The 22,195-nt window shown below is 38.6% G+C and overlaps 1 protein-coding gene across 1 annotated transcript in view; it reads left to right on the top strand.

Moving 5' to 3' along the window:
- The window catches only part of LOC145243541 (polyribonucleotide nucleotidyltransferase 1, mitochondrial-like), a 1,193,685-nt gene that overhangs the window by 393,882 nt on the left and 777,608 nt on the right, over positions 1 to 22,195 (top strand). The window contains exon 13 of the mRNA XM_080106520.1: positions 19,367 to 19,469. Within this exon, the coding sequence (XP_079962646.1) occupies positions 19,367 to 19,469 (103 nt within the window). The remainder of the gene's footprint in view (positions 1 to 19,366; positions 19,470 to 22,195) is intronic.

The raw sequence follows: 22,195 nt of genomic DNA, 5'->3' as shown, positions 1-22,195 counted from the left end.
TTAAATAGAGAAGTAGTCAACCACCTCAGCAGAAATAACCTCCTTAGTGACACGCAATATGGTTTCCGGTGTGCCAGATCTACAGCAGATGTGCTAACGGTTATATCTCATAGGATTAGTGAATCTCTTGACAAAGGCTTCCTTTCTAGGGCAATTGCTCTTGATATATCAAAAGCCTTCAATAAGGTATGGTATAAGAGCCTACTTCACAAGATTTCCAGCTACGGTATAACTGGAAATGTTTTCTCGATCATTAAATCATTTCTCTTCGATAGGCTCATAAGAATAGTGGTTGATGGGCAGCAATCAGAGGCCCTCAGTATTAATGCTGGAGTCCTTCATGGATCCATCCTGGGCCCAACTCTCTTCCTGATCTACATTAATGATCTCCCAAAACACATACTTAAATCATTTGTTGACATCTATGCTGATGACACGAGCATCTATGGCAACACATCAAAGGCCGTAAATGACAAAGTTCTCTCTAATTCTCTCTCCTCTGATTTTAGCGTGTGGTACAGTGAGGGAAGAGGTGGCTGGTTACTTTTAATGCATCTAAAACCAAGCTCCTATCTTTACATCATAAACGCTCTGATCACTACCTGGCATCAGTTGAAATGGATGGCTCTCGTCTAGGGGATGCTCCATGTTTTGATAAGCTTCTGGGATTGACCTTTACTCCTGACCTGAAATGGAACACGTACATCAAGTCTATTGCAAAGATCGCCGGAAAAATGGTAGGATCTTTCTATCGCTCCAGAAGATATCTCACTACTGATGCAATCCACTATCTATATAAAAGCCAAGTACGTCCAAGGATGAAGAACTGCTGCCATATCTGGGCAGAAGCTGCTAAAAACAGCCTATCCTCCCTTGACAGAGTAGAAAATAGACTTTGTGGCTTAGTGGGGGATGCCCTTTTCTCTTCCCTGCAACCTCTCTCCCACGGAAGAAACATAGTGAGCCTGTCTTTGTTTTATCGTTACTTCCATAGCAAGTGCTCATCTGAGCTCCAATCCCTGGTCCCTCCTCACCGATCTTTCACGATAAATACCTGTCTAGCTGAAACCACTGTCAAAAATTTTCCCCACTCTTTAACTGTGTCAAAACCAAAATGTACATTCCATGAACAAAGCTTCTTTCTTAGAAGTGCATGCCAGTGGAACTCTCTTCCATCCCCCTGTTTCCCACCTGACTACAACTTAGATGTCTTCAAGTCCAACATAAACAAATTCCTGATGAACCCCCCCCCCCCAAATAAGACTATTTATCAAATTTCCAATACTAATCCATTGATTACTGTACATGCAATAACCCTTATCCCCGAGTGGCTTCTGGGCCTTGGTAATTGGTATAGTGTGTGCAAAAAGAACCCATTTTTTTTATACATATAAAAATAAACACTTTTTAAATATATATATAAACATACAAATAGAATCCTATTCAAATACATATAAACATGTATGCACAAAAATTCACAAATATACATTTTTTTGATACATATAAAAATAAACACTTTTCAAATATATATATATAAACATACAAATAGAAATGTATGTTCTTCCTCAAAGTTATCAACGTTTTTTTAAAGAGTCCATTTTAGAGTGTTTATATCGACATGGGACACTTTTGTGGTTTGGTCTTCCACAATTAAAGCAGATAATTTTATTCTTTTTCTTGGGAAAATTACTTTTGGGGAAAATGTTGCGGTGATGTGCGTAATTTCGTGGTGTCTGTTTTCGAGAAGCATTTTTGAACTTCATAATATTGCTGGAGTTATTATTGTCCACAAGCATACGATTAGTCTTCGTAACTGCACAATGCCACTTTAAATTCACTGAAATTTATGGGGTTGTCTTTTTGCATTATAACACTTGTAAATGGTTTAAAATTGGCTGGAAGTCCCTTGAGGGTCACTGATATCAACAAGCTATCGCTTATTATTTCAAGTGAGAGTTTTAAGGCATTGGCGGTTGTTTCTTCCCTTATAATGTAGTCGGTAATAGTTTCATCCTCGTTACGTTTCAGAGATGTTAGTTCTGTATGTAATTTTCGGTTTCCCTTTTGATAAATAATGTTCTCTTATATGTTAAATGCTTACCGTCCATCATCCAAGGCGTGTCTTATAATCAGAAACAAACTTCTATCATCTAAGCATTGAATCAGTTCTGCAAAAACAGTTGCATTCTTTTCAAAAATTGGAGATTGTATCACTTTGTGTAGTTTCCGAATCCTTAGATACTCCAGAAATTTTACCTGCCACAATTCGAATTTAGATTCTGAACCATCAAAGAAAAGACAATGGCTGAGCGCATAACCTGTTAAATGTTGAGATATTATGTTGAACAGAGATAGCGGTAAAGAAGCAGTGTAGTACGATCCTGAGTGTAATTGCCAGTAACAAAGACGGCGGCGAACTGATTGAATCCAAAATTCAACAATTTTTATAGTAACTTTGAAGCTTTTCATTGGTTGCTCACCATGACTTGTGGTTATAAATACGATCGTCGAAGTCATTGGTCTCATAACGCCCCATCAGGAGTCAAAAACATTTCACAAAAAGGATGCCGTATGGCATAAAAACGGCAAGTGCAATTTTTCAAAAAGCTATTGAAAAAGTAATAGGAAGTGTTGAAAACACCATCTGTTATCAAGACGATATTTGTGTTGAAGATTTAAATGAAGATGATTTAAAGAATAAAACTGAAAATATACTGAACTGACTAAGAGACGCTGGCATGACCGTAAATACAAAAAAGTGTGTAACCAACAATAATAAAATATCATTTTTGGGTTACTCAATATCAAAGGAAGGGATCTCTCCAGATGAAGCGCTAATAGATAAAATTCTAAAAGTGGCTACACCAAAAAATAAAAAAGAGTTGGAGTCTTTCTTGGGTTTGATAAAATTTTATAGAAAATATGTACCAAAATATAATGAGTTGACAGAACCATTTGCGAAGTTAAGAAAAAAATGCAGAGTTCATTTGGTTAGAACACCAACAGAAAACCTTTGAAAACTTAAAACCGATTCTGGCGAAAAAGCCAATAGTACAAATTTTTTACCCTAAGAATGACATAACTCTAGCTACTTACGCTAGTGAGCATTCCATATCCGGTATTTTGTCACAAGATGGTCATCCCGTAATGTACTTATCGAGGAGATTAACAATGACTGAACACAATTATTGTAATATAGAAAAGGAGGCACTAGCCATAGTGTGGACAACGGATAGAGCAAGACAGTTCTTGATGGGAAAATAATTCTTGTTGAAAAGTGATCACAGACCACTGGAATTTATTTTCATCCCAAGAAAAGAACTACCGAAAGTTACAACGTCCAAAATATTACGTTAGGTGATCAGACTGATGGCATTTGACTTTGACATTGAGTATGTTAAAGGGAATACCTTGATGTCTTATCTAGATTGAGGTTTTATAGAGAGGATAAGGACAAAAACTATGAGGAATTTGAAGACACATTCCTGCACCTTGTAGAAACCGATGTAATGTCTGTAGACAAAATAGTTACTGAAACTACAAATGACCCAGTGTTAAACAGAATAGTGTTGAGGATAAAAGAGAATCGATGGAAAATTGTTCAATGGCTGAAAGACCATTCAAAGAAATAAGACATAAACTGACTATAGAAAACGGGGTAATATGTAGTATATATGTAATATGTAATTGGTAGTTCCCCCAGAAACACAGAGGAGACAGGTTATAAAAAAGTGTACATGATGATGTACATTGTGGAGTAACAAAGAAGATTAAAATTGAAAGCATGGTGGCCAGAGTACTGAAGAGACGTAGAGGACTATGTAAAAAGATGCAAAAAATGCACAAAACTCAGGAATTTCAAGCAAAAGAAAATACATATGTGGCCCCGAGAAGCAGAACCGTGGAGCAGAGTACACATGGATCATGCCTATGTCAATGAGATAGGACTATTATTAACTATTATTAATATTAGTAGATGCATATTCAGGTTGGCCTAAAGTCGTGATAAAAAAAGTACCACCACAAATATTAAGAGTAATATTTTTGAGAAATGGGATACCGAGAACATTGGTGACGGATAACGCGCCAGAATTTGCGGATACTGATTTGCATGAATGGTTAAGAAAAATAGGATGCAGACCTTTCAAGACCCCTCTCTACCACTCTCAAAGTAATGGGATAGTGGAAAGGATGGTCCAGACAGTAAAGAAGGGCATAAAAGCATGCTTGCAACAGAAGGAGAAAATCAATGCTTTCCTACCAAGATTAATACTAAGATATAGAACAATTCCGCATGCAGGCGGGCCAGAAAGTCTATCTGCCCATTACGGCAAATAATTAAGGTCCCCTTTGACTATGTCATATGCCACAAATCAAAAAATGTGGTACAAAAGAAATGGGAATACGGAAGCTGAGACAGCAAAATTTATTATTCAAAAAAGACATAATACTGCAATATTGCATAAAGAAAATGGGAACAGTGTTCTTGCTCATGCTGACCAAATAAGATTCCAAGGAGAACAATCGGATGAGGAAATGCCTTCAGGGCTGCCCATTATTGATGTAACAGAAGAGTTACTGCAGAATGAGACTGCGGAGAAAGAAGTAGAGAGGGACAAGGTAGAAGAGGAAAAAGTAGAATGGCACAAGGCAGAAGCGGAAAATCAGATTATGCAAGAGGAACACTATGATTATAGGGAAAGACGTGATAGATCCAGATCTCCAAGGAAAAGGAGAGAGATAAAGGAAGATGTTCAGAAGGGCATGAGAAGAAGTACAAGAAGTACTTGTGGCATAAAGCCCCTCCGTTATATGGATTAAGTATAATTTACATATGAGCAGATCATATTTATAAACTGACACCAACTAGAACAGGTGGTTGTTGAATGCTTGCTTAGCGTTATGCATGACATATCACTTAGAAAATAATTTCTCAAAGAGAGACAACTCAAGTTTCTAAAAGTGAAGTATATTAATGAGGTTTGAGAATTGCCGATATAATACATTTTACTTTGAAAATTGTGCCGATTTTAATAAGTGTGTGTGTGTATATATATGTTTCCGCAAAACATCTGGTCTTGATGGAGGCAAGATAAAAACTTGCTACTATGGTTTCAAATGATCTGAATAACAACAAGGAGATTCTTGATTTCAAATATTTCTCATATGTCATATCTTCCCTCTTTTGGAGATAGGGTACAATTATGAATATCTCCAGTATCAAAAATCTTTATACACTGTGAAATTTACTTCATGTACGAAAACCAAAGTTTGACATTAAATTAATATAGAAAAGTGATTCCCCACTTTTTGAAACTATAATTTCTTCATATCTTGGAAACTACTTGTTTCCTGGAATTTTAAACAGTGTTTTGGTTTTCAGAACCCTTTAAAACCTCTAATAGTGGTAATTTAAAAGTACTTTTTGAGGGTCAAAAGATACTGAAACATTTTATGGCTGTAAAATATGCCAAAAATAAGTTCTGGATGATCACCTCAGTGTGTGATCCTAAGGGCAAAATGTCACATAGACCACTACACAATTCAGGTCATTACCTTTCCAACAAGTTATCATTTGTTAATATCTGATCAATAGTTGCTGATATTTGGAACTTATTAAAAAAAAGTGGTATAAAATTTAAAATGGAGGCATAGAGACCTTAGAGGCTTTCTCAAGAGGGATTAGGGTTAATGTATCTCTTCGCCTCTATTTTAAATTTCATATCATCAGATTTTATCCATTTTAATAATCATATGGATATATTTATACTCAATGATTGAGATTGTCAGACTGACTTCCTCATCTTGGTTGTTATAGTCACAACGTTTCGTCCGTTTTGCCCACCGGCCTTCATCAGGTTTTTTGTATCAAACTGGGGAACCGTTTGTTAGGAGTCTCGAACCCAACCCTTTATTATTATTATGGGGGGTACCGTGTTCGGACTCCAGCTAGGCTCTGGGACATAGTTGCTGATTAGTTGTTTTGAATGTTACTTTTCACTGCCTTCATTCACGATTGAACTCAGCACCTTTGGGTAACTGTAAACTTTGATACAACGACTAGGACCACTCGGCCATATGTCACTAGGACAATTCTTAGTTGGTTTTTGTTAATGTTAAACCTATGTTATTATTCAAGATTTTCTCTTTCTATCAGGTGTCCAAATTGCATTCAGCTCTATGCTTGGTTTGCTCAGTAGGTTGTTATGTCCGAGCATGTGAGCTGTTTCTTTAAATTTTCTCACTTTCCAGTGGGTCTCTCTGTTTATTATTTATCATAGGGGCGATGGTCCCCCCTCTCCATCCAGGCATGGTTGGCTATACCCGATTTTTCCATCTCCCCTTTAGTTACCGCTTTTCGGTGTTCTTCCACCCTTACTTTAAGGGGGCGGCATGTTTCACCCTTGTAAACCTTTCTGCAACTGCATGGGATGGAGTATATGCAGTTCTTGGTCATGTTCTCCTTCATGCGGGGCTTCACTCGTACCAGGTGTCGTCTGAGTGTTGACTCGCTCTTGAATACCGTCCTGGTATTGTAGGGAGCACATATTCTCTGAATCTTTTCGGAGATGCCTCGTATGTATGGTAGGCAGACCGTTGGAGGTTTTTGGGTTTCATTCTCCTCTCTTATACTATTAACACGTCTGATGGATAGTATGCTATCGGGGTAGTTGTTACGACGGAGGGTATTGTTCAACTTGACCATTTCTTGGTGGTATGTAATGGTGTCGCTACTTATTGTCTCTGCTCGATGTTATAAGCAGCGTGCGATTCCATGTTTGATACTGTATGGGTGATGGGAGTTGAAGTTAAGGTATTGTCTGGTGAAGGTAGGCTTGCGATATACAGATGTCTTAAACCCATGCTCTGTGCGTGATATGAGTATATCAAGGAAGGCCAGTTGGTTATCTTTTTCTTTCTCCATTGTGAACTGTATCGATGGTCTTATTGAGTTCACATGGTCTAGGAGAGCCTGGATGTCTTCCTGATGGGGCCAGAGTATGAAGGTGTCATCAACGTATCTTAGCCACATGGTTGGCTTTAAGGAGGCTGAACCTAAGGCCATGTCTTCGAAGTATTCCATGTATATGTTCGCCATCACTGGTGATAATGACGAGCCCATAGCTAGACCCTCCTCTTGTCGATATAAGTCAGTACCCATTCTGAAGTAGGTTGTTTCTATGCAGAATGTTAGCATTTCCATTAAGTTTGGCAATGGTACACATGTGCGCTCTTCTATGGAGAGGTCCGCAGCTAGTTTGTCTTGAATTACTGCTAGTGCTTCACTAGTTTGCACTTTAGTGAACAGGCTAACCACATCTAGGCTTATCATTTGGTTTGTACTGATGGGTGCTTCCTTGATCAGTTCCGTGAAGTGGGCAGAATTCTTTACATGTGTTGCTGACTTGCCTGCTAATGGGTTTATTATATCCACAACGTACCTGCTCAGTGGGTGGCATGCTGAGCCTCGGCAGCTCACTATGGGTCTAAGTGGAATACCATCTTTGTGTATCTTGGGGAGATCGTACATATGTGGTAGCTTACTGTAATGCTGGACCAGCTGTCTATATCTCATCAGAGCAATGTGTTCCTTGTTTTTGGGTAAGGATTTGTAACAGCTTTCTTTCGGTTTTCAAAGTTGGGTCCTTCTTTATTTTACCGTAGCTACCATCTGCGATTAGGCCTGCCATTTTTTCAGAGTACTCCAACATGTCCATTACCACAGTAGCATTGCCTTTGTCTGCTGGCAGAATTATTATACTGCTGTCAATCTGTAGGGTTCTTATAGCCAGCCTATCTTCCCAAGAGATGTTTGATTTAGGAGGCTTGGCTTTCTCGAGTACTTGTCTGATTTTCCATCTTATTTCATCACCTTGGGTTGATGGGATTCTCAAGGCTATATCTTCCATGTGTGTTATGATATCTAAGAATGGAACGCGTTTGGTTGTTGTTGCGAAGTTAAGACCTTCATTTAGTATTGCTTCCTCTGAGTGACTCAGTTGGCGGCTGCTGAGGTTGATGACTGCTTTCACAAGTGAGCGGTGTTTTGATGTTACATTCCTCTGGTCTTTGAGCTTTGTGAGCTTCTTGATTTGGCGTCCTTTGACCTTCTCATATTCTTGTCCATACGATTTATCCATATCTGATTGGATTCTCACCCTGTCTTCCTCTTGAGTCACCTTGACAAGGAACGATGTTAAGGTGTCGGAGATTTCGTTGCTTAGTTTTTGTTTATTCCAGCGGGTATGTTGGATCTTTTCTCGAACGAGGGCATGCCCTACCCTTTCCATGACTCTACGTGCCTTCCTGAAATCCACTGTTGTTTGTAATGTCAACCCTGCTGGTATGAGTTTTAAGTCCCTACATCTGTACAGGAAGGTTAGATGGTTAGCGAGTCTTGCCAGTTTCACATGACGCTTTTCTAGGTGTCGCCATTCAATCCTAATGTCTGGTCCGTACCGATTGTCTGTATTTTTGAGATGAGGTGTTTTCATTGATTGAGATTGTCGGACTGACTTCCTCATCTTTGTTGTTATAGTCACAATGTTTCGGCCGTTTTGCCCTCCGGCCTTCATCAGGTGTTTTGTATCGAACTGGGGAACTGTTTGTTAGGAGTCTCGAACTTGTGACTATAACAACCAAGATGAGGAAGTCAGTCCGACAATCTCAATCAATGAAAACACCTCATCTCAAAAATACAGACAATTACTATATCTATACTCGTAGCCAAATTGAATATTAAAATACTCATATTTTTGATTCTATTGAAGAAAATTATTGGACATTTTCAGGCTTTTTTGGGATTATAATACTATTCTATGGTTAAAATTTTATGACAGTTGGTAAAAGAGAACTTATATTTTCAAACCAATAAACTATAGCCAAATTTGTCCTAACAAGCAGCTTCAGTTTTGCTGCTTCGACTGTCTTCTCTAGGGCCTGCCAGGCCACTAATATATATTTCATAATTCTTTGAGGGGTACAAAATTTATATAATGCAATCATGAAAGGAAGACATAAATTCATGATTAAAACGTTTAAAATAAAGTTAACGGGGTGAAAAGAATAAAAAAGGGAAAAAAAAAAAATGTCAGCTGACCGGTTTCGCCCTTGCTTTATCAAAGTTGTATCAAGCTCTGTAGTCAACAGGAACTCTGTATTGCAAACACCTGGTTCAAACAGAAAATGTGTCTCTTGGAGACACCCTTGTTCTAAACATTGGCACCAATTGGATTTGCATTGTGTAGAAAAAAAGGCATCAGTTCTGTCAAACGGTCAAGAACCTACCACTCCGCCGATGGTGATACTGACTATTCACTCGTGCTGACACAACTGGATCTCTCGAACAAGAAACCTGCACCATGTAAGCCAAGACTACATTGTAGTCTCAACACGGCTGCAATGATGAACAACGACAACATCAGTGCACTGGAAAATAAGCTGAAAGATTCTGCACCAGGGAAAGCAGTGAAATCCTGGGAAATTCTGCAAACTGCGATGCATGACGCTTCAGTCAACATCCTTTGGAACCAAGCGGCCGCCTTGCGAAGACTGGATGGCTGAGAATGCAGAAATTTTAGAACCTATACTACTGTCCAAAAACGATGCTCACAAGAACTATGTGAGCAGGCTGACATGCAGCACCATGTCCAAGCTGAAAGAAGCTCACAGTCAATTCCAGAAAGCTGCTTGTCACTGTGCAAACAACTACTGGAACAACCTGTGCGATGAAATCCAAACTGCTGCTGACTGTGGTAAACTACATGAGATGTATTGTGGACTCTGCAAGGTAACTCGACCGAGTGCAAAGAAAGTTTGCCCTTTAAAATCTACTACAGGGGAACTCATCATTGATTCTACAAAGTAGCTTGAATGCTGGGTGGAACACTACTCTGTACTATATGGCGAACTGCGCAACATCACAGTCACAACTTTAAATTTCACTCTGAACTTCGACACCTTAGTTGAACTGGACAACATTCCAACTATGTCAGAACTCAAAGAAGCTCTCCAACACACGAATGTAGGGAAGGCCCCAGGTTCCAGCAGACCTGCTCAAGTGTGACAAGTTCCTGCTCTCGCATTTGTACGGCTTCCTCTGCACCAGTTGGCGCAACCGAAAATTTCCAACAGCTGTGAAAGATGCTAAAATTGTCACTTTATTCAAGAAAGGAGACAAAGGAAATTGCAATAACTACCGTGGTATATCTTTACTCAGTGTCACCGTCAAAATCTTTGCCAGAGTGCACCTTCCAAGGCTCCAGCAGATTGCAAACCGCATTTATCCAGAATTGCAATGTGGCTTCCGCAGCGGGCGCTCAATCATGGACATGATATTTTCAGTACGTCAAATCCAGGAAAAACGCAGAGAACAACGTAGACCTCTCCATATCACATTTGTGGCCCTCATTAAAGCTTTTTACATGGTCAGTAGAGATGGTCTGTTTGCCACCCTAAAAAAGTTGGACTTCTTAGTTTGACAAAATCGCTCCATGACAACATGACAGCCGCAGCCTTCTTTGAAGATGACATGTCTGACAACTTCCCCGTGTGCAGTGGAGTCAAGGAAGGTTGTGTGTTGGCTCCCACACTGTTGGGCATCTTCTTCTCAGTTCTTCTGCACAACACTTTTGGAAATCACGTGGACGGAGACAGTGTGTTCCTTCATATTCGCTCTGATGAAGAACTTTTAACTTGGCTCGCCTACGCGCCAAAACCAAGATTCGAAGAGTCTTAATACTTGAGCTGCTGTTTGCAGACGATGCTGCATTGGTCTCGCACTCCACAAATGGACTCCAGTGGCTGCTTGACAAATTGAGCGCTGCTTGTGCAGAGTTTGCACTGGTAATCAGTGTGAAGAAGACAGTCGTGATGCACCAGGGTAACACATCACCAATCACCATCAATGGCCACAAACTAGAGACTGTCGAAAACTTTGCGTATTTTGGATCCAACATCAACAAGGGAGTATCTATTGAACAGGGGCTACAAACGCGCATAGGTAGAGCAGCGTCTACTTTCAACCGACTACGTGAAAGAGCATGGTTCAATAAATACCTCACTTCTCGCACAAAATGCCACATCTACGAATGCTGTGTTCTGAGTACCCAATGTATGGAGCAGAGACTTGGACCACGTATGCTCGTCACAAGAAAAGACTGAATGTCTACCATCTCCGATTCTTGCGACGTATCATGGGCATCAATTGGTGGGATAGAATCACCAACAAAGAGGTGCTAAGACATGCCGGCAGCCACTCCTTGTTCCAGACACTCCAGATCCGACGATTGAGATGGCTCAGACACCTGTGCAGAATGCCCGATGGCCATCTCCCTAAGGATGTCCTCTACAGCAAACTGGCAAATGGAACAAGAAGCTGCGGTCGCCTGGCGTTGTGCTTTAAAGACGTGGTCAAACGGGACCTGATTGTTCTTGGCATTGATTTGAATGTGTGGGAGGAGCTAGCCGAAGATAGACTAGCATGGAGGCGTGCCTTGAGTAAGGGTGGCAAAGGACTTGAGAACCTTTGGTTCGAGAGGCTGGCGCAGAGAAGACAAAACTAGTGACTACGTTTACTGTTGCTTTCATTAATCTTTTGTAGATTGCTTGCCATATATATCGAGGAATTTGAGAGAGAAAAAAACACGAATGGGAATTAAAAATATGTACAAATAAAAATAACGTTGCGTCACATTATGTATGGGAGAAAAAAAAAATTGGGGGAAACTATTGAAATACAGCAACGTTATAACGTTGCTGTATTTCAATAGTTTCCTCGAAGATCCTGGAGACTAATTATGTTCAAACCCAAGAGGCATTCCTTCTGCTTCTCTAAGAGAAGACCTTCTCAACCGAATGTGAACAGTCTCCAAGATCTTTAAATGAAATAATGAGTGAGCACGACTCCGGATTGAAAAAGAATTTGTGCTAAAGTTCGCTGCACAAGACAGCTTTTTTATAAGGTGGTCAGTAATTGAATTTTATAAGGTGGTCAGTAATTGAATTCTCGATTCCCATTTGTTTTTTTTTTTTGTTCTCTCAAATCCCTCCATACAGTCAGATTTTTTCTTCCCCTTTTTTATTCTTTTCACCCCGTTAACTTTATCTTAAACATTGACTTTATTGTAAACGTTTTAATCATGAATTTTCGTCTTCCTTTCATGATTGCAATATATATATATTTCCCCCAAACCTCTGGCCTTGATGGAGGAGAGACTAAAACTTGCTGCTATGGTTTCCAATGATCTGAAATAACAGCAAGGAGAGACTTGATGCCAAATATTTCTCAGATGTTATATCTTCCCTCTTTTGAAAATAAGGTACGATTATGAATATCTCCAGTATCAAAAAATCTTTATACACTGTGAAATTTACTTCATGTATGAAAACCAAAGAGGGAAATTTAAATTTTGTAATTCATATGCAAAACTAGGAATACAAATGACTATGATTGAAGAAATATTGGCAAAGGTGCAGTATCTTTCCATCTACAAAAAAAAAATGCTTTAAAATTACAAGTTTTCGAAAACGAAAATAACAGTGAAAATCCCAGTAAATTTAATGATATGAAGAAATTATAATTTAAAAGTATGGGATCCCTTTTAATTTAACGTAAAATGAACACTCATTTATAGCCACCTTATTTTTATCTGTTATTCTTTTTAGGGGTAGTGTTTATTAGGTAATTGTAGCTTGGTAAATCAACACAAAACCTAACTTAAATAACTTGTTTTCCATAGGTTTTCGGGTGTGCTGAAAACGAATATGGCATTTAAATTTTCTGCAAATAAGTATTTTTCCGGGTATTAAGTAATGTAATTCTTTATGTTATAAGTGATGGCTATTGTTGTATGCACAGCGTGCATATTTTTGCTTAATACCCAGAAAAATATTTGTGGAAAATTTAAATGCGATATTCGTTTTTAGCACATCTGAAAACCTAAAGGTACCAGTTTTTAAGGTAGGCTTTTGTTGGTCTACCAGACCATAATAAACACCACCTCTAAAATAAATAATAAACTCATCCAAAAAGGTGACCATGAAGTGGGTGCTCATTTTATGTTAAATTAAAAAAAAAAATTTTTTTTAATTACATTTTCACCCCAAACAAGGCAAATTGCCACTTTGGTGTAGGGGGCTACTATCAGGGGCAACAACTACTAGGGTACTATGTAGGATACTGAGCAGCAAGATGTTGGTTCACATTACACTTGAACTTCTGCATATCAGTACAGTTGAGGAAGCAGAGACCTGGAACGGAATTCCAGAGTCTAGCGGTTCTGGGGAAGAAACTATTGGAGTAGAAAGATCTTTTACATCTAGGGATCTCTACTGTGTGGGGGTGGGATTTAGCTGCCTGTCGGGTTTGTCGAGGGTGTCTACGTCGTGGGGGCACAAGTGTCTGCAGTTCATCAGAGCATTCACCATTAAAATAGTTGTAGAACAGGCAGAGGGATGCAACATTTCATCAATGGGACAGAGGCTGAAGCTTAGATGACAGTTCAGGGCCTATCAGATTTGCGACTCTCTTTTGAACCTTGTCTAGGAGCGAGAGACTAGTAGCAGATGCACCAGCCCAAATGTGACAGCAATACTCCATGCATGGCAAATGGTGGCCTGATAGAGGTACTGGATATTCTCGGGTGTTAGTAATTTTCTAGCATGGTAGAGAGAGACTACCTTCTTCGCAGCAGCCCTGGCAATGCTTTCAATGTAATTGTACCAACTCCTGTTTCCTGTGAATGTTAGGCCAAAGAGTTTGCAAGATGTACTTTCAGATAAACAGTCACTGGCCATTGCTATTGGTGGCAGAAAAGGTTTCTTGTAATTATTGAAGGAAACTAGCTTAGTCTTGGCAGCATTGAATGTGACCATTCATTTTTGTCCTCTTTCCAGTACAGATTGGGGATCATCCTCTAGTGTTTTTGCCATTTCTTTAGATATGTGTTCATTTGTTTTCCTGTTGTGCCTGTTATAGAGTGTGGTGTCATCAGCAAATATACCCATCTCAGAGGCAATTTTGTCGGGAGGTCATTTATGAATATTAGGAACAATAGAGCTCCAAGGATAGACCCTTGAGGCACTCCCGCATTTATATCATATTGTTTAGATGCATGACCGTCGAGGACAACCTGGATGTTTCTCGTATCTAAGAAGGATTTAATTATGTTAAGTATTCTACCAGTGATACCTTATGATCTAATTTTCCTGAGGAGACCCTCATGCCATACCCTGTCAAAAGCCTTAGATATATCTAGAGTAACCGCTCTGCCCAGTGAATGATATATACGTTCAGAGATTACAGTGAGGATGTCTGCTGTGGAACAGGCTTGTCTAAATCCATATTGTTGCTTAGTCAGAAGTTTAGCATCTGTAAGTGGGAGGAGGCTAATGGGGTGATAATTTGATGGGTCAGTTCTGTCGCCAGAATTCTTGAATACTGGTACCACAGAAGCAGTTTTTCAACAGCCCAGAAGGCAAGATTCATTAAGGCATTTGTTGTAGAGTTTGGAGAGAACTGGAGCTACTTCAGCTGAGCACTTTTTTTAATAGCACAGCTGGGATGAGATCGGGTCCACATGCTTTTGAAGTGTCAAGGTTTTTTATGATAGCATGCACCTGAGCAGGGGTGATTTTTAGATCGTCTAGCATGGTGTCTGTTCGCAAAGAAAAGTCAGGTAGGGGGTGGTTGGAAGGGTCCAGTGTGGAGTTTGAGGCAAACCGACTGGCAAGCATATTAGCCTTGTTGGTTGCTGAGCAAACAACCTCGTGATTGTTGGTTAGTGGGGGAATTGTTGATTGCCCATTATTTACTACACTGTTATAGATTTTCCAGAAGTTGAGTTCCTAGTTTTTGTGCTTCGATGTGTTTTTTTAGTGGTTTCAGTAAATTCTCTCTTAGCTCTCGCTATTTCTTTCTTAACATTACTTCTAGCTTCTATATACTTCTGTCTGTTTGAACTGGACTTATGTTGGTTAAATCTGTGGTATGCATGCTGCCTTTGAGCAATGGCAGTTGCACAAGTAGAAGTAAACCATTGAGGAGAGTGGGGCTTGCTATAAAATTTCCGCATGGGAACATGTGCTTCAATTGCCGTTGTGAACCATTCAGTGGTGTCATTTGTGTGCTGTTCAGCAGGAAGAGAAAAAATATTTCCCCATGGGCATCTCTGATGGCTTCCCAGTCAGCCTTTTTATAATATCTCGTTGTTTTGAGCACTGGCTCTTCAGTTTTGGGTTTAGGGCGATTTCTACCATTATCACTGCATGATCAGCGTTCCCGAGTGGGCTGTCAGCATTTGTTATACAATCATCGGGAACTGTGGTCAGAAACAGATCTAGAAGTGATACGTGTTGTTCTTGTTGGTCAGGGAAACGGTTTGGAAACGTAACCATTTGTGATAGGGAGTGAGATATAGTGAAGCTATGTGTTGTGCTGTCCACTGCATCTGTGTGAGTAGAGAATCCAAGCCAGTTTTTGTGGTGAACATTAAAGTCACCAAATACACATACTTGTGTGCTAGTGTCGAGGGAGAGTGCTGTGCCCATGCTGTCAGAGACTTTGTTTATTATGGTGCAGTCCTGGGTCGAGGGAGAGCGGTAGAAAAAATAAAGGTAGCTAATGTTATGTTGCATGTTTAGTCTAAAGCAGATAAAGGCTTGATCGTCCGATTCTAGGTTTGTTACTGTGGTTTGAGTTGTCCCCCTTTGCAAATTGGCTGTTTGGAGAAATGGAAAACCAGATGGCTCTGGTTGATAGTCAATTTGCATAAGTGGAGAAATGGGCAGCATATAAACGGTACTTTTTTTTTAAGCAGGCGTGAAGAGTGCAGAGAGTGAAACGATGGTTGGAAGAAGTGACGGTGAATTCTTTTTGTGGCGGTGAATTATTTTTGGACGTTGAAGAGCTCAACCTTTTGGAAGGAACAGCTGTGTCTTATATATTTTTTTAAAATTTCTTTTTTTTCTACTTCACTACAAGCTATTTCGGCGGGAACTATGGAAGCAAAGAGGATCAGCAGTGAAATGCTTAAGACGTTCTCTGGAGAGGGAGATGTTATAACCTGGTTTACCAAGGTTAAACTTGTCGCTAAGTTGCGGGACATCGCGGATGTAGCCAGCTTGATACCGCTGTATCTTGATGGTGATGCTCTGGCCCTATATCTGGAGATGCGGAAGGAGGATCGACTGTCTGTTGACGCCATTGAGGAAAAGTTGAAGGAAGCATTTACCGAAGGACCGTTTGTGGCATATGGCAAACTAAGCCGTATGGTGTGGACCGGAGAGCTTGTCGATGTTTACACCAACAATATCAGGAGGTTGACGGGACTAGCTGAATTCAATGGAGGAGGCCGTCGACAGATGGTTAAGATGGCCTTTATCAATGGCTTCCCGGACCATATTTCTATAGCTCTGCAGCAACTGCCCGGTGTAAATACTATGGAGGTGGCGGAGTTGATTACACAGGCTAGGGTGCTGGCCAGGAAAAAAGAGAGTGAGCAGGGAATCGTAGCTGTCGCTCAATGAAGCAAACTGCAGCAGGAAATTGTGAAGGACGAAAAGCAGAGAGGACTGTGGCAGAGACCCAGGTTCTCTGGCAGATGCTACCGATGCCAAGGCCCCCATATAGCGAGGGAGTGCAGGAAGCCAAAGCCAGAAGTCATGTGTTACCGCTGTGGGGAAGTCGGCCACATCACCAGATTCTGTCCCCAGGGAAATGAACAGGGGGAAGCCACTGCGTCGGTGGCTACCCCACTTATTCGATGAAGGCGCTTCAGGGTATGTCACCACAAGTAGAGGTGACCCTAAATGGACGAAGTGCAAAAGCCCTTGTCGACACGGGCTGTACTTCAACAATTGTAACCAAAGACATAGTTGACACATGCAATGGAACCAGCAGCATTACGGCAGTTGACGGCAGAGAGGTGAAGTGCAATGGCACAAGTATCGTTCGGTTGATGGTACGTGGGATGTCACTAACAATCCAGGCGATTGTTATTAACAAAATTGTCACGGGTGTCGATGTGGTGTTAGGGATGGACGCAATTGCTTGACTAGGGGGCGTTACGGTATATAGGAACTCCGTGAGATTTGGAGGACATCAAGGGGCTGCAGGTGTGCAATTTGAAAAAGGTGTCACAGGAACGGCCGGGTTAGACAAAAGTTGCACGATAGAGGACCAAGATTTCTCTGCACACTTTGATGGTGAGAAATGGACAGTCAAGTGGGCATGGAAGGGAGAACCTCCCATACTGAACAACAGAGTGGAATGCTACGAGCATACGTTGCGAGGAGGCACAAGAGTTGAATTTGAGAAGGAGGTGGACCGATGGATCTCAGAGGGGATTTTAAGACCATGGATGGATAAGGTGGAAGGTGTGCTGCCGTTAATGGCGGTTGTTCAGCCCACAAAACAAAAAGTTCGCCCAGTACTGGACTTCAGGGAGCTGAACGTACACGTTGCGTGTCACACGGGAGGCGATGTGATGGATGTGTGCGGAGAGACCATGCAAGAGTGGAGGCATATTCAGAAGGCTGCGACGATTGTGGATTTAAAATCTGCATACCTACAGATCCACATTTCACAGGAATTCTGGAAATACCAGCTGGTCAGATACAAGGGCCGAACATACTGCCTGACTAGGTTGGGTTTTGGCCTGAATTCTGCACCAAAAATCAGGGCAGCGATCCTCAAAACGGTGCTATTGTTTTACTTATAGGTGAATGATTGATACATGTTTCTTTGCCATCAAACAAGCTTTTGGGATTCCCACCTTCCTTACTATGGATTTACTTCATCGTTTTTGTCTATTTGATGCAATGTGTATGATGAGTTGATGGCACAATGCACCATATTTCCGACCAGTACATCAAAACATGTGCCTGGCACATTTGAAAAAATATAGGCATTCACCTACAAGTAAAATAATTTGAAAACAATAAAAAAAATTATTAAAAAAAGTTATGATTGTGGACTTATTCTGTTTTTTGGTCATTGAAATCTAACTCATATGCAAACATTGTTAAGCATAACAGAATTCTGCTGTTTCACTTTTGACCTTTTTTTATTATTTCAAGTTTTCTAATGAAACAATCCTCAACATGGCCTTAACATGCATCAGATAGGCTAATCTCAATTTGTAAGATTAAGAGAATTTGTAATTTTCATTATTCTCAGATTAACTCCAACCCAGAGTAGTAGTACTTGTCAGACTTGCATCTATTGATTTAAAGAATCTGTAGAATCTATTTGCTTCTACAGATTCTTTATTTCTGTAATGTCCATATGTAGTACATGACAAATTTAGTTACAAAGCATAAAATCTTTTACTACATTGACTAAATTTGGTATAAAATCCCTGGAAAACACATCAAACCACAATGGAAATAGAAAATCTCTGGCTGTCGTTTACTCCTCTATTTTCTATGTTTAGACTTCACATCTCATGTGCAATGTCTTTGACAAACAGAAAAGTTGTATTTTTCTGTGTTGGCTGTTGTAAATTGAATATGGAGATTTTCAATTTTCTCATGAAATTCATCATTCATTGAGAATCTATCTCACTAACCTTTATTCTTAAGAATCTTTAGGTTTGATAAATAATGAAGGATTATAAAACAAGCAGTATAAAAAGAATCATGATTTTAGTTTTTATTTCAAAAATACATATTCTAACATTTTTCCCCATCAATTCAGACAAAAGAAAAAGAAAAAACAAACTTATATTTACTACATTTAAAACAAAAATTCAAATTTGTTTTTTGAAAACTTTGCATGTGTCATGACAAACTCTTATTATTTAAATTTTTGTATTATTTGCACTTTGTATTTTGACTCTTAGTGTTATTGTTTCCATATAATGATGATGATGATCACATGGAACACCTGAAAACCTGAAAAGATTGTTTTTTAATTGCCTACTGCCACCAAAATCCATACTAATCATAATCTGATCCTCATTTTCACAGTTCTTTATGATCCCAGATCTATGCTAGGCTACTCACTATATAACATTATATTCTCCTATTATATTCAGCTGATGTGCTTTCTTTTTAAGCCATTTATTTAATCCACTGTGGTAAACTGTGCTTATTTTGTACTCAGTGTCTTTAAAATATTTTGTATCAGGAAGAAGACCATAGAGTACAATGGCCAAAACAATGTGAACATCACAACAATGTGAACATCACAACAATGTGGACCACAGTTTGAAAGTTGTAAATAGAACGAATCTGAGGAATATTGTCAAATGTTTTCATTAAAAGACAATGGAATTTTTGTTTGAGATTTACAATTTGAAACGAAAATATTCTAACATGTGTTACTGTTTTGATCAAGGAATTTTATTTTTGTGTTTCTTAACAGGTGCGATGGTCGAGGTGTTAATGACGTGAGGGACATAAGTTGTCAAGTGGATCTCTTTCGACCTTTGCATGGATCAGCATTGTTTCAACGAGGGCAAACTCAGGTTTGAGTTTTATTGATTTCAACATACACTAGTGAGCAAATAAAAAGTTGTTAATTTTTTAAAAATATCACTTATTAGAAGGTTTAAACCATTTATTGACTGCTTCACTTGTTTAAGGGTTGCATAGATTGACCCCAACTCAATTACTGCTCACTTAGAGGTTACGTGAGTCAACATATATCAGAGATGTGAGTTTTTTATTTTCTTGCAGAATTATCCTTTTTAAATCGAGAAAGCTTAAATCAATAATGGATATGAGTTCTTAGTTTTTTGATTTGTTAACAAAGTTTTGATTTTCACTCTCATGATGTTTCTCTCTGAAAAAAGGTGAATTTTGAACTGAAGGCAAACACTTCAAATGATATGGGTATGGAAGATGCCATTTCATTAAAAAATGACTTCCTGTTTCTTTCCACTTTGATTTTTCTCTTAATTTTTTTAACATTTTCTGTTGAAAGTCATTGGAGTTGGTTGGAAAAAAGTTTATTTTTTTGTACAGCCTTTTCTACGCATACGGATTGTTGTCCCCAGGTTGAGAAATTAGTTTTATCTTTAGCGTTTTGCCATTGTCTATGCATATTTTGAGTGAACATGCTATTGTCTCTAAACTGAAATGCTTTAAGCCACAACTTTTTTTTCTTCTCTTTTTATCATCTCGAACAGTTTGACAGCTCTATGACAAAGTTTACTGAGGGCAGTCATAGTCATTGCTCTTTTTCCAGTTTCCCTACTTTTATTGCATTGTGAAACTTTTATGAAAATAGTTTGTAAGCAAAAGCAATTTCTTCCAACTCTTAAAGCACCAATTTGTCAGAACCTTTCATGCAAAGTAGTTTTTACACACACAAGTTGTGATCCCCAGCTAAGGAAATCTAATGATGTGTTAAAAACAAGTGATAGTGCAAGACTATGTAATGGAAAAGTATAACAAAAAAGCTTAAAGAAAATGCAACTATGTCTAAAATATATGTCCAGAAGCCTTAAAACAAAATGGAATGTTTAAAAAAATTTTGTCATTCAAAAATTAATGAGATGAATGGATTGTCGGTTAAATGATGAATACTATGAGAGGATAAATAGACCAAAGTTTTATTACTTGTAGATTTATGTTTATGGCAAGTATTTGTTGATATTGCAGTCCACAGGGAAGCAATTCTATGGTAATTCATTCCACAGACAAAATAAAATATTTGAGCAAATTTCACCTGATGCTAGGCACACTGAGTAAGAAGAAAAAAACAGCTCTTTTCATCTGTAATAGTAAGATGAGTTCTTGTGAATATCTTACAAAAAGGAACTAAGAAAGCATAATGTGTAAAATAATGAAAGAGTAAAGAAAGACTAGCAATTAGGGCTCACATACACGCACACACACAAACACATACATGCACACACATACATACACACACATGCACACATATGCACACACGCACACACATACATACATGCACACACGCACACACACCCACACACACACAACAAAAAAACTGGTTAAAATACAATGAAATATTTTCTTCTGTTTCTTTTTCCTCTTTTATGATAAATTAATATTGGTTAGACACCAAATTTTCAGATTATCCTGAAAGCATTTCAAGATCTCCAGTGTTAGATGAAGGGCTCATTGTGTTATTGTGTGACCTTATAATAAAACGATTCTCTAATGAAAGTGGTTGTAACTTTTGGAAGTTTAATTTAGTTTTCATTTATACACCATTTTTAATACGGCACGTGCCAGGGTGTAAAACAATATGTTCCAGATTGTATATATGTACATTCTTGAACATATTTTAAACTGTATAAAAATTAAAATTGAACTGCTAAAAGTATGAAATTAAATTGTTATTAAAAGTATTAAATTAATAAGTATTTTAATTCATCTGTTGTTTTCAACTTAGGCAAACAAATCTATGACATTTTATTTCATACACTGTTGTAAGCTAGGACATTTGACATAGAGGGAAAATACATAAAATGTTTATAAATAAAACACCAGTCACAGCAACAGAAAAGTAATTCTATGACAACAGTGCAACCAAAATGAGTGCAACCATATGTTATGGTCTATTTTGATGAAACAGACATCGTTCAACTAGTTTAAGGTTGGCTGCGGTCAAAATATTTCTTCAAAAGAGAACAATGGAAAATATTTCATGAAAATTATAAACATTTAAATCAGTTTTGACAAATCTGTTTCAATTTTTATTATATTCATATAAAAAGCCTGATTTTATAAAATTGGGTTAAACCTTACTAGAATGTCTCTTCTCTGAGAAAAGGGCATCAAAAACATTGAATACTGCAACAAGATAGTTATTTTGATACAGTGTTGATTGAAAGTGTTATATGGTCACATGACTGAAAATGTTGCCTTTTGAGTGAACATGCTATAGAATGTTGTCTTGAAAGGAAATGAAATGATATTTGCAAGATATACAACAACATTGAATGTGAGAAGAACTATTGTCTTTTGCTAAACTAATCCAATTCCGATACGTTTATTTATTCCTTAGTTGCCAGTATCTCTCCTGAAACTGTATTCAGCAATATGCACAGACATTAAAAAACCGATTGAAACGTACTAACAGATTAGTAAAGTTCTATTTTTCGGAAATAGATAAAGTATATTTAGGGAACTTCTGCTATTACAAAACAGCAGAGTGTTACCAAAAGAAGAGCCTACTGGTCATGTGATGATGTATGGAACTGAAATATGGCCTATGAGAGTT

The sequence above is a fragment of the Euprymna scolopes genome, chromosome 22 (genome assembly GCF_053919585.1).
Source record: "Euprymna scolopes isolate OS-2025 chromosome 22, ASM5391958v1, whole genome shotgun sequence".
In the NCBI taxonomy this organism is placed as follows: Eukaryota; Metazoa; Mollusca; class Cephalopoda; order Sepiida; family Sepiolidae; genus Euprymna; species Euprymna scolopes.
Note: the sequence above shows the minus strand (reverse complement) of the source record. Positions and strands in the feature narration are given on the sequence as shown.